Genomic DNA, 12,358 nt, shown 5'->3' on the forward strand with positions numbered 1-12,358 from the left:
TGTAAATACATATATGATAATCGTTTCTCGGAAGCTGGATATATCCAGTAATGACGCTCATCTTTGGCCTGTTTGCCATGAATCTAATAGTTGCAGAAATTCTGTAAACCGCTTATACCCCATCTTTCGTTCTCAGTGTAGCCTTCCTGGGAACGGCAGACAATGCCTTAATCAGTTTTAACGTTGTACATCTCATAGAAATTACCTTTTCCTAATGTCTCGTACATCTAAGGTAATCGCGTAAAGTATTCAAGAACAACAGACAATTAAGAAGCCAGTATTCAATGCATTCTGTGGAGCTCAACTAGGGGAAATCATACATAATGTATACCGCTGTATCACCAAAATCATGTACATTCGATACCTGACCTAGGGAAACGTCGTATAACATTAACAACTTTATCAGTTGGAGAACTGTAAAACGGAACAGAACGTTAGTCTCACCATAAAGAGGATATGAGGTAGTTATATCTGAAAGGCCTGAGTAAGGAGAGATATACAGGTGGCAATCGTATGGAAGGTATACAGTGACATTTTTTGAACTTTTTTTTGGTGTAACGACTCTTTTTGCACTGACTTTATGAAGGAAAAAAAAACCATCCTGAGCTGTCTCTTAGTCCTCTATATTTTGGTGGTATAGGTTACCAACAGGACACTGCTTTTAGCTCTAGTAGGAACGGTGGAGGAAGACAAACGACTCACTTTTTCTAAAATAACTCTTCTGATAACTACGTTTAATGTGGCAACCAAAGGATGGCTCGTTTGTCAGTGTATTTATATATGTATCCATTCTTCGATTTGAGTCTTTGGGTAACATGAACAATAGATCAGGGATCATGCAAATGAAAAAGTTGTCTGAGGTAGGTATTAAATAAATGTTACACTAAGGTAATAGGAGTAGATAAGATTGTTATTATAGTTAAAAATTTCTGGTGTTTACACAAATATTGTGCACAAAATTACAGAAAAGCTCCTCTGAAGGAGCCCATGCATACCGGAATATCAGTGTAGCAGATTTTTGAGTAAAGCGTAACTATCTGTTTTCTGCATATTTAGAAACCTCTAGAGACATCACTTTATTTCGGGGATGGCTGCGATACGTAGTTTAATCCTACCAGAAGCAGGAATTAACAAAAAAGAAAGTGTTAATCTGCAGGCTTTAGTGTTCATTGTCAGTGAAGGTAAAATTTTCTAGGTTGTTAGTCCGCGTCATATTTCTGAACGATCGACGTTTCGATCCCTCTGCTGGAATCATCTGTACTGTTTAGCTTACCGTGAAAGCCACAAGTTCCTCAAGAAGATCTCAGCATAGGATCGAAACGTTAATAGTGTAGAAGAAATACGACGCGGCCTAGCACAAAAGAAAATTTTACATTTAAGATACAAAGTGTTTAGCAATCACTATTCACTTGAAGAGAAACATGTTCAAGTTGATAATAGTAGCTAGAGGACCGAAACACTTGTTTCATTCCACTATGACAACCACCAAATAATGTTCACGAGTGGTAGTGCTGATTCTGTTTGGCAATTACTTAATGGATGAGGAGGAAATAAAGTGTCACAGTAGCACTGTCGGAAAACGTAATACGCATAACAGCTTGAAATGTAGCCGCAGTTAATGAAAATGTTAGCTAACTTAAACGAAAGATGGTGGCATTGCGGAATGGCACGTTTGAATACGTTTAAGACTCGAGTGCATAAATAATTGTCTTTCCGGAACGAATTTGCAATATCCTCTCTGTTATTGTGTCCTATGTATGTCACAGGTATAGCTTTGTTCTCTTGAACAACAACCACATGCAGGGGTTGTTTTCTTTCGCAAATATTATGTCGGACGCACGACGATACTCTTCTTCTGAGAATCCACAATGTCCCCAGAGTTGTGAAAAGAAACGTGACATTTTCTTCACGTGTGCTCAACTTCTCCGAGATTATTTACCGGAAACAACTGTTTGAGAAAACTTCACACACTCTTGCTTACTCATTTGCAATCTGGGATTTGTCAGTCACAAACTATGAGGAATTTTAAGCGCCTAGCTTCACCACTGCATTCCTAAAAGCTGAAAACACACGCTGCTCAGTATGGAAAATGACATTTTGCAACAAATCACGTTTCACTTCTTACAAATGTTAACAACTTTCTTTACAGTCTGGAAACAAATTCCTATAAAAAGCACGACCAGTTACAAAAATATTTTAATGTACCACAGTCCAGCAAGATTCTCGACGACTCAGAAAAGAACAGCACTTCAATCACTTCTTAACAAACATAGGGAATCTAATTATTGCAAAGTAACAGCGGCAGGCGGTCGCACATCTCCACGGCCGTGGGCTCAACTACCGTCTCTGCTCGCTTACGTAGGCCTACGACACAGAACACTGTGCGTCGGGTTGCACTTACTTGCTAAACAGGAAGTAGCTATTTAGAATACATTTTTTATGGAAATGGTACTTTAATATATCAAATAGTTAGAAATATCACGCTGTTTCTGAAAACAACGAAGAGTAACTTTAGGGCCCATTGGAGGAACGAGACCATGCCACTTAGCAATAGTTTTTTGGATTCATCTTCGAAATATGATCGTCTGTCATCCTTTCTGTTACATTACAGTCTTTACCCTATACATAGGTGTCTACGAAGCACGTCCAATGCACGAGTGTAAAGAACCGAAATTTGAATATTTCATCACCATTGGGAGATCCATTCGTATATTATGTTTTTAAAGGTACACAAAGTAGAGTACTAGTTGATGAAAATACATTCTTATCACTAAATTTCGTTACCCTTCTTACACTGAACATAGGATTACAAAAGTCTGGCAACGCTCGTTACTTCTCAAAAATGTGACAAAATGTAGTACTTCTAACTGAGCCCGTTGTGCTAAAGGTCTCGTTTCCACGAAGACACCTTTCTCTGATGTGAATTTTACAGTGATAAGATTTATTTTCCCTTTGGCCCTGCCACGTACATAGCGTTGCTGTATTAACGTTTTCCTTGCTGCCTATTCTGAGAGTAATTCAAAGTATATGCTTTCATAACATCAGAGAAGCACCGAGGACAGCTTGTCATGCGAGAAAATGACTCGCAGAACTTCAGAGTTAATAACGTATCGTGAACAGCTGAATAGTAAAGCAGCCTAAGGATTAGCAAACATATTTAAAAAAAAATTAATTATGGTGGTGAATACTGCAATCATATTGTCAAAGGCGATCAATGACGAATCAAATCTGCCTCTCGCGTTTTTTTTTTTTATTTTAGTGTAGTTCGTAAAAGCAATGGCAGCATATATCGAAGGAGGAGATTATTAACAAGGAGCAGAAATAAGGACCATAAAGGGGCGTTGAGGAGGCTGAAGAGGGGATTGATATGGCTTCTGATGAGCAGATTTTTCATCTGTTTTGGAGATGCTAACCGAGTTTAAACCTCTGTGACGATAGATCCACAGGTCTGGAATGTTGGTCCACTTAGAGTACGACCAGAAGATGAACCTGGAAACTGCTCTGTAAACTTGAATGCTACAGATTATTTCAATAAAACCTTTATTTGATAACATTGCAATGTAGAAAACTGATTACTTTTTTCAACCACTTAATCGGTCATCTCCACATCAGGATACAAACATGCGGTATCTACATCAACTGTCTTGATGTTTGTATCCTGGGTGAAGAAGAGCGTTTGAAACTAGCTGTCCCAGTTCTCTGCGTTGCTACCTTGGGAATAAGGGTTTTATCAAAAAGATCAAACGTATTCAAGTGTTTTCTTGTTTTGTAGAAGACTGGCTTGTTTGAACAGTTCTCTTACATAAATGATGCTTTATATGCAAACTGTAGTTTCAAGCAGTTATGCTTGTCTGCAAGTGAGTATTTCAGCTCCACTTGGTATAGTTTAATATTATCTAACATATGGTTAATTTTCTTCGGACACCTCTGTCGAATGAATGAGAACAGGCTAACGAAACAAATATTTCTTAATTTCTGCAAAAGGAGCCAAACGTTAGCATGGATTACAGAAATAAGAATAGAACTAGAAAGAAACAACATCAATGAACCTAAAGTGAGAAAAAGTTTGGAACAAATATTTGTATTTCACGTGTATGAGCACAAATATTGTAGGTTGTCGGACAACCGGTTTCGGCCAGCAGTGACACATTGAGATATGCTGCAAAAATAGAAATAAAACTAACGAATGTCTACAGCTTAAAACAATAAAACAGGCCATGAAGGTCATAGGCGTGAAATAAATTTACTGTCAATTTTCGAATTACTGTTCCATTCTCGACCATGTCGAAACTTGTGGGACAAAAAGTTTCTTTTTAAGAATAAAGTCTCTCAAGGTACAAAAAATAAATGTGGAATAACGTGGGCGGAAGAAAGGAAAAGACAATATAGGGAGAAAATGCGGTACTGCAAAAATAGGAATCAACATAGAACGTACGTGATCCTAGTTGGTCAATAGAGAGGTAATTAAAGGTTGCAGCTACTTTTTTAAGCTTCTTTTGGCAGCTAAAATTATTTTATTGTAACTAGTTATTACGTCATGTATTGAATTGCTTTTGGAAGTGGATAATCTGTTTCTAACATCTACCAGAACCCTTACTGTTTGAGCGTATTGATCCATTTTGTCTCCTGTGTGTATAATGTTTTTTTCAAATTTTAAATAATTTAATGTATATATGGCTCGACTGTTTAATAACGTAACAATGTTCAACGGACGCTTGAAGTTGGAAGACTTATCATCCAAAATCAGTCGCCTTTAATAAAAGAAAGTGGGCAGAGGCAGATTTTAAGTTACTGGAAGTAATAGCTGCCATGTGTGATGAATGGAAAAGCTTATATTTGAAAGACATACTTGTGAAAGAATAGTGGAGAAGACGGGCGCTATGGATGCACGCTCAAAAATTAATATGTCGTCCTCTGTATGTACTACATAGGGAAGACTATTTCGGTACAAGAGCAAACTCACATTTCTCCCCGGGCAACAAAAAAATCAGTGTAATCCTTCAGGTTTTCTCGGCGAAATTTATGGTTTACAACACTTCGAATGCGCAGCAGAGTTGTTATTCAATCTTTCAAAAGATATTTCAACAATATCTTTAGTTCCCTTCGTCGGTTGAGGTGATAGTTTCATTACTTTTTTGTTCTGATTCCAGTTGGCTGTGCCAAACGGTCGCCGTGTCATACTTTGGCATGTGTCACCATTTACCATTTGGACGCGAAAGGGTTGACGTTCAAGTGGGTCTTCAAATGGTCTGACGAGGCCGAGATCATCCCGTCGCAGCCTTCCCACCGAGAAAAAAAAAATTCATGCTAGTATCGGGGAAGGAACGTAGATCCTCATAATCGTTGTCAGACACGCCAATCTCTTCGCTACACAGGTGGACTTCCCAGAGAAACACTTGTACGACAACTGCTGGACTTGCAGAACGCTTTGTGGCATTACCCTGTTTTCCAGTGGGCCCTTAGTGGTAATTGGCGCGCACGTGTCGGTGCCTAGCGTCCTCAGACGTAGACGATATGCGCGGGCTTCTTGAGGGAGCCGTTGATTGCGCCGGGGTACTGCGGCGGCGGCGGCGTGGCGGGGGAGCGGTACTGGTGCCCTCGGTAGAGCGCGGCCGCGGCCGCGGCGGCCGCCGAGCGCTCCTCGTCCCAGCAGGGCGGCAGCGGCCGGTGCTGGAAGCCGCCCGACATGGCGGCCGCAGCCGCTGCCGCAGCCTCCTCCTTCTTCGCCTTTATCCGGAAGGTGTCGACCGCGGACGGCGCGTCCGGCGGACGGTCCTTGCCGGACACCAGCATCAGCACGGCGCCGTTCTGCAGGTGCGAGTGGTGGTGCGTGTCGGTCGTGGCGGCCAGCTGCTCCTCCTTCTTGCGGCACCACTTCCAGTTGCCCATCACCAGCAGCAGGCCGCACGTCACCGCGAACAGCGCCATCACCACTACTGTCACGATGATGACCGCCAGCCACGACGCGTCGCATCGCACCTGCCGGGACAAACGCAAATCTTCGGTGGCAGCTACGAAACTCGACTAGTGCCAGTTAATAAATGGCCTATACAACCAAATTAAAAAAAAGAATTTTTTTTTGTAGCAGGAATGACGCCTTCAGTTCACTATGTAACTATCTGATCACAGGTATCTAGATACACATTAGTGGACATTAATATGGGCTGTGTCCACCCGTAGCCCTTATGACAGCTTGAACGATGCCGGGGACGCTATCAGTGAGGTGTTAGAATGTCTGTGGCGGAATAACAAATCATTGTTTCTCAAGAATGAAACCAAAAAAGACAGACTGAGTATTTATTTCGGGCGCTGAGGGTTCGCAGGGGGGGGGGGGGCGGGAGCGGTGGCGGGGGCGGTGGGGGGGGGGGGAAGGGAAGGTAAGGGAAGGTGGTCCGGCACGAAGCCGACGTTCCAGATTAGCCGTATTAAAATTTGCTGTTTTGAAGAGCACGCCGCAGCGCGTAGCATAAAGCAGTCGCCACGTCTACATGGCGGTGGCGCCGCTGTGGCAATCGCAGCTTTGGTGTCTCCCTCTGGTGGAAAAGGGAAAAAGTTGCCTGTTTATGTGCATTTAAGGGGCGCTATGAGCTCGGCAGATGGGGGCAGGCGGTGAGTCTCGGCGAGTCTGTCAGTTGGTCAGCCGGGTCAATGTGGGGCAGTCAGTGTCTGTCGTTCGGAGTGCCAGTCTACTCGAGTTTGTTAAGGCAATGGACATTGGCGGTTGGATTGATCGGTAGGTCGGTCTCTTCCCGGGGCAGGGGTGTCAGGTAGCCTGAGGGCATGTTTCCTCTGCAGGGGTGGGTCCGACCGAGTGTATCGCTTAGTCAATGTCGGTCTGCCGCCTGGAGTGCCAGGATGTCTGTCGTTCGGATCGACCTTTAAGGCCAGTTGGATCGATCAGTTGGTCGGACGTGCACTGAGACACAGAATGCCTTGTCCGTCTTGAGCGTCGGCGCATGCGAGGTCGCCACGTCAGTCCAGTGGGCCGCGCCGTATAGAGAGGAGTAGTGGCTTCGCAGCCGATACGAGAGCAACAGGAGTCAACCCACGACATCGGTCTGGCCGGCGCGAGCTGCGACGCCGTGAGACGGGAGATCGGCGTGCCTTCCTGCGTCCGTTGAAGCGGCTCGCAGCGGACGGCTCGGGAGAGCGTTTTGTGGGTGCTAAGCCAGGTCTTCGCCAGTTATCGCATAGAAGTTAAGTGATTCGTGATGTGTGTTTCATTGACTTGTTAAATTCTATTTGTTTTCTTGGTCAGTCTCTCGTCCCCAACTTGTTCGTCTGTTTCCCGCCCGCATTTGTTATGCAGTTAGTGTCTGTCTGTCGGTCTGCCGTACGTTAATAGCTGCCTCTCTCATGTTTCTCGGATTCGGTTTTAACGAATTTATTGCTTAATGGACGAATTCTTGAAATATGTTTTTATCTTGCCTATCATCCTGCGAGGTGGTATATGTGTAATGTAGAGCATGTTGTACATTTTATGTAAGTCTGCATTTTATGGGTTTTATTTAAATAGCCATTTTAGGTTATAAGGTTGCCACCCTTCCACCGTAAGAGTCATTTAAAAAAAAAGTTGCACTCTCGGTGGCAAATAATTTGAGTGTTGTACCATTTTCATCCCTCTTACGGGTTGCATAGTTTACATGTTTGTGTGAGTTGTTAAAAATTTTTTAGTTTAAAGTTGCAGATTTGCACCAGTGTACTCTTTCAGAAGTTGTTGTGAGCGGTCATGACTACGGCCGTGTTGAAAAGGAGCAGGCAAGCTTCTCAGCCCAAAGGCTCCTACTGTTAATATTGTTCTTTCTGCCTCTATATAAAATTGTAACTTGATATTCCGAGGGCGCTTTTCTGCTTATAATTTTAAATCTGTTTGTGAAAAGACTTTTAAGAATAAAATTCACATTTGTTAAAACTAATTTCATTTTCCATCAGTTACTTCCTGGCAACTACTTCCACGCTCACCTAGTGTGATTAAATGTGTTAATATTCTTGATGAATCGCTAGTAAATAAAGTAAATTATTTAAGAAAAAAAATTGAAAGTAAATTCACGGTTCACCAGATGTTCCACTGAGTTCACATCAGGAATTTGGACTCGTCTATTCATTTCAGAAATGTCCGCAGACTATTGTCTCACAGATGCTACTTTACGACAGGGTGAATTGCAAGGAAGCTAAAATATAGGGGAGATGCTGTTGTCTATACCGAGTACAGTGTCAATTGAAGTTTGTCCGCCAGCTCTGTGTCAGAAGCTGCTTGTCCATTAAAGTCCTCTATTAAACCAACCCACTTAGAGTTAATGCGTTGAATTGACCTACTTCATCAGTCGAAGACGTAAAGTCTGCGACTGAGTCCGCGATCATATTGTGAAACTTTATTTGTAAAGGTCCGTAGCGATCACACTGATTTTGCAATTCACTATTACCGGTTTCGGCGACAGCCATCTTCAGATCCGTTACAAGTAAGAAACTGAGATGCGACCAACTAACTTCAATTAGCTGGAGAAAATATATAAAAGGCCTGGTGATATATTAGAAAAATAAAAAAAAATGATCAACAGCCATTCTTACCAGCCATACATACCACAAAATATTTTGATGTAGGTGTCAATGTTAAAAGCTATACACGTACGTAAATAATAAATGCTGGTGACGTCTTGGATGCTTGTGGTATTTATACAAATAACTGAAACCAGCAGAGGGCACTACACCTAGGGTACATAAGTAACCAGTATCGTAAATTTAATAGTTAAAATGCAGTATGCGTAGTCCTCAACTGAAATTTCTACACATGGCAAAATGAGCGTCTGACAATAAAACGAGAACTGACATACAAATTGCGGAATCAGAACAATACCTAAATTCCAAATAAAAGATATAAAGAGTAATAATGGGGAGCTCCTAGCCTGGCAAAATAAATAACACACAATTGTGTAAAAGCCAGAATGTATAGTTTAAAAATAACATCACATCTATAAATCGAAACCTTCCAGTATGAAAAAAACAACTAAACCATAAACTTAACTATAAGGTAACTATGGAAAGAGTGACTGTTAATTGAAAGCTTGATATTTGTAACAGATCTGAAGAGGGCAGTAGCCACAACCGGTATCAGTGTGACCAAGTTGGACATCTACAAATAAAGTGAATTGACAGTCAGTTACGAGTATATGTTTTGAAACAATATACCTTCGTGGATGAATGCTCATTATCAGACAGTTGAAGACTTAATAATTAACGCCAACTGTAGCTCTTCGAGCAAGATGTACATCGCAGTAAAACAGCCTAAAGTTTTATTGCTGTTTTAAGTGAGATCGAAGAGCAGCACTGCAATACGAACGCTTCACTAAGACTCAGCAATTTGGCAGAGACAGGTTCAATTTTTCGGCGAAAGAGCATCTACCTATATTCTAACCTCCTCTGTGCACTGTCATGCTGACAGAAACAATCTTACCCTCCGAACTGTTTCTCTGCTGTACACATTATTGTAAAATATGTTCTCCAGTTTCCACTCACCCACTGTCCAGTGGCGTTGCTCTTCACACCGCCTACAGATTCTCTCTAACTCGCTAAGTACAGTAACTGTGCTAGCTGCACTACTGGTAGCACTTAGAAACTAACTCGTGATTCTTCCGCTGACTTCATGTGATTTTTTACAACAACTCTTGGCAATGGCAGACGATTCCTGTCCGCCATTACATGAGGTCCGCTGGTCTTTGTTGAGCTCTGGTCATTCCTTCGCGTTTCCTGTCCACAATCACATCGCTAATTGTCGATTTGGGTAGCTTCAGAAGGGTTGACATGTTCCTGATGTATCTGTTACTCAGATGACATCCAAAGTCTAGTCCACGTTCTAAGCCAGCTTGCTCTCTTGAGCAACTCATTGTGCTCTTACTACTTCTCTACTGACAGCAAAATACTCCCTGCTTTCTTCCATACTGTCGAGTTCTCCTCTCGTGGCGTCTAATGGTCAATTCCGCAGTATATAAGGGTGTCAGTATTTTAGAACAGACACCAGGGTCTTAATTTTATTGCAGTCGATTTCGGTGTTTCATTACACTAACTTCAACCCCCTATATGACGCCAGTAAAGGAACCTGGAGATGATGTAGTGGAACATAGAAATCGATTGCAATGAAATTAAGACCTCTAATTGCAGCTAAAGGTAGCATCCCTAATACATAAAGCTGCACTAAGAGTTGTCGTCACATAACCCATCAGAAGATGGAAGTACTGTAGGTAAGAAATAATCGTCATTGGTTTTGAATTTGTAACAGTAGCCGAATTTGGAGTCTAAATTATGGTAATTCAGATCTCCAGTACGACTACGTTACCAGTTTCGGATCTTCAGCTTTACAATTCATACAGTCTCCGCCATCTTCGCTTTGCATCACCTCATTTCACAGATGTATGTATAGGGATCATGGAATACACTGGACGTTAGCATGTCATAATAAAAATAACTGTATATACAAAACTGCACTGACTGACATTGTTCATGTTCATACCACAGCTGAATACAGACAATGATATGAGACGATACAAAGCGCAGATAGGGGAGATTGGGTGAACTGTAATGTTGAAGATCCGAAGATGGTAACATAGTCTTACGGAAATCGGTCATCTAAATAAATAATTTACTACAGATCTTAGCTGTATGGAATTTTTACGGATTTCGTTACACTAAGATCGCCCCTATCCTGGAAATGTGAGGAATTTATGAATAAATATGTATGGTCAAAAATTGAATTGAAGTTATATCACACATAAAAAATGAAAATACTGAATATTTTTGAGTTTAATATATGTGCATGTTATGAATGAATATAAAACACTTAACCTTGTGTCTTTGAAAGTTAAACTTCTGTCACAAACTACTGAAGAACCATGCAAATAAGTAGTGGACTTTTCAGTCAAATACATGTACGAGCTTGGTTGTTCAAAGAACTTAGAACTAATTGGTATGGGAAGTAAGCAGCAATTTAAATGCAATCCAAGCAGAAAAACAGCGACGCACCCCTAAGGAATTATCCGAATCGGTAGATGTAATGTACATTTACAAACAAATGATCACAATTCCAGAAAAATTTGATGATTTATTAAAAAAAAAGAGCTTCACAAGTTGATCATGTTAGTAACGCGTTGGTCTACATTTGGTCCTTCAGTTATTCAGCAGTTATTCGGCTTGGGGTTGATTGATAGAGTTGATGGATGTCCTCCAGCGGGGTATCCTGCCAAATTCTGTCCAACTGGCGCGTTAAATCGTCAAAACTCCTGAGCTAGTTGAGGGCCCTGTCCATAAAGTTCTAAACGTTCTCACTTCGGGAGAGATCCGATAACATTCCGGCTCAAGGTAGGGTTTGGTAGCACGCAGACAGGCAGCAGAAAATCTCGCCCTATGTGGGCGGGCATTTGTCGCTGAAAAGTAAGCCCACGATGGGTTGCCATGAAGGGCAACAACGTAGGGTGTAGGGAGTGTCGTCAACATACATCCGTGCAGTAAGAGTGCTCTGAAGTGAAATAGTACCCACTGGTTGTCGGGCTCCATATCGGGTGACCATCAGGTTCGTATTCCTGGGGCAGCCCCAGCCAAGTCTTAGGCCTGGAATCTCATTGACTGGAGCTTCGAAGTGAGACCCGGTGACTGGCCAAAACCTGTCTGGAGACACCTTTGACAGCACTGGAATACCAGCGTGACTGTCGCACTTCCTTCTGCTCGACAACCAAGAGTGGTGGTCTCGGGTGCCATTCCCCGAACCTCTCTGCCATTGAGAACCTCTGAAGCATCATGGGTGGTGTCTTCCAACCATTTCGGGGTTTTGACAATCTAATGTGCCAATTAAACAGAGTTTGGCACGATATCCCTAAGGAGGACATTAAACAACTCTGTCAATCAGTGCTAAGCCGAACAACTGCTTCCATCCGTGCCAGGGGCGGACCAATTCGTTATCGACTTGCTCAATTTGTGAAACTCCTTTTCTTGAATAAATCATCCAATTTTCCTGAAACTGCAATAATTTGTTTGTCTGTACATGTGCATCACGTTCACCGATTTCCGCCCCACTTGCATAATTCCTTCATGGCGCGTGGTTTTTTTGGCTTAGAGTGTTCTTTGTGTAGGACGAGATATTTGTTTGTTGTTTCGTACCCTCTTCACTAAAAATAATGTAACATGCCCCATCAGCTGCAAATAATATTGAAGGCAAGAAAACATTTTTATTGTGCCCTTCTGTTCTGACAAAAGTAACTCGCAAAACATGTCTCGTACATTTCTTGCCACCAGTGATATTTGACGCAGTTGTTTAAATTGTTTAATATTATTTTCGTTTAAAATAACATAAAACATCATTGTTGAATTCAGT

At 41.9% G+C, this 12,358-nt stretch overlaps 1 protein-coding gene across 1 annotated transcript in view; it reads right to left on the reverse strand.

Moving 5' to 3' along the window:
* Nucleotides 1-402: 402 nt before the first annotated feature.
* LOC124732586 (leucine-rich repeat and immunoglobulin-like domain containing-NOGO receptor-interacting protein 4) overlaps nucleotides 403-12,358 on the reverse strand; it is a 48,389-nt gene continuing 36,433 nt past the window's right edge. The window contains exons 6-7 of the mRNA XM_047248521.1: nucleotides 5,614-5,979; nucleotides 403-414 (exon numbers count right to left, since the gene is read on the reverse strand). Coding sequence (XP_047104477.1) covers nucleotides 403-414; nucleotides 5,614-5,979 — 378 coding nt within the window. The remainder of the gene's footprint in view (nucleotides 415-5,613; nucleotides 5,980-12,358) is intronic.

This window comes from Schistocerca piceifrons, chromosome 1, assembly GCF_021461385.2.
Source record: "Schistocerca piceifrons isolate TAMUIC-IGC-003096 chromosome 1, iqSchPice1.1, whole genome shotgun sequence".
Classification (NCBI taxonomy): domain Eukaryota; kingdom Metazoa; phylum Arthropoda; class Insecta; order Orthoptera; family Acrididae; genus Schistocerca; species Schistocerca piceifrons.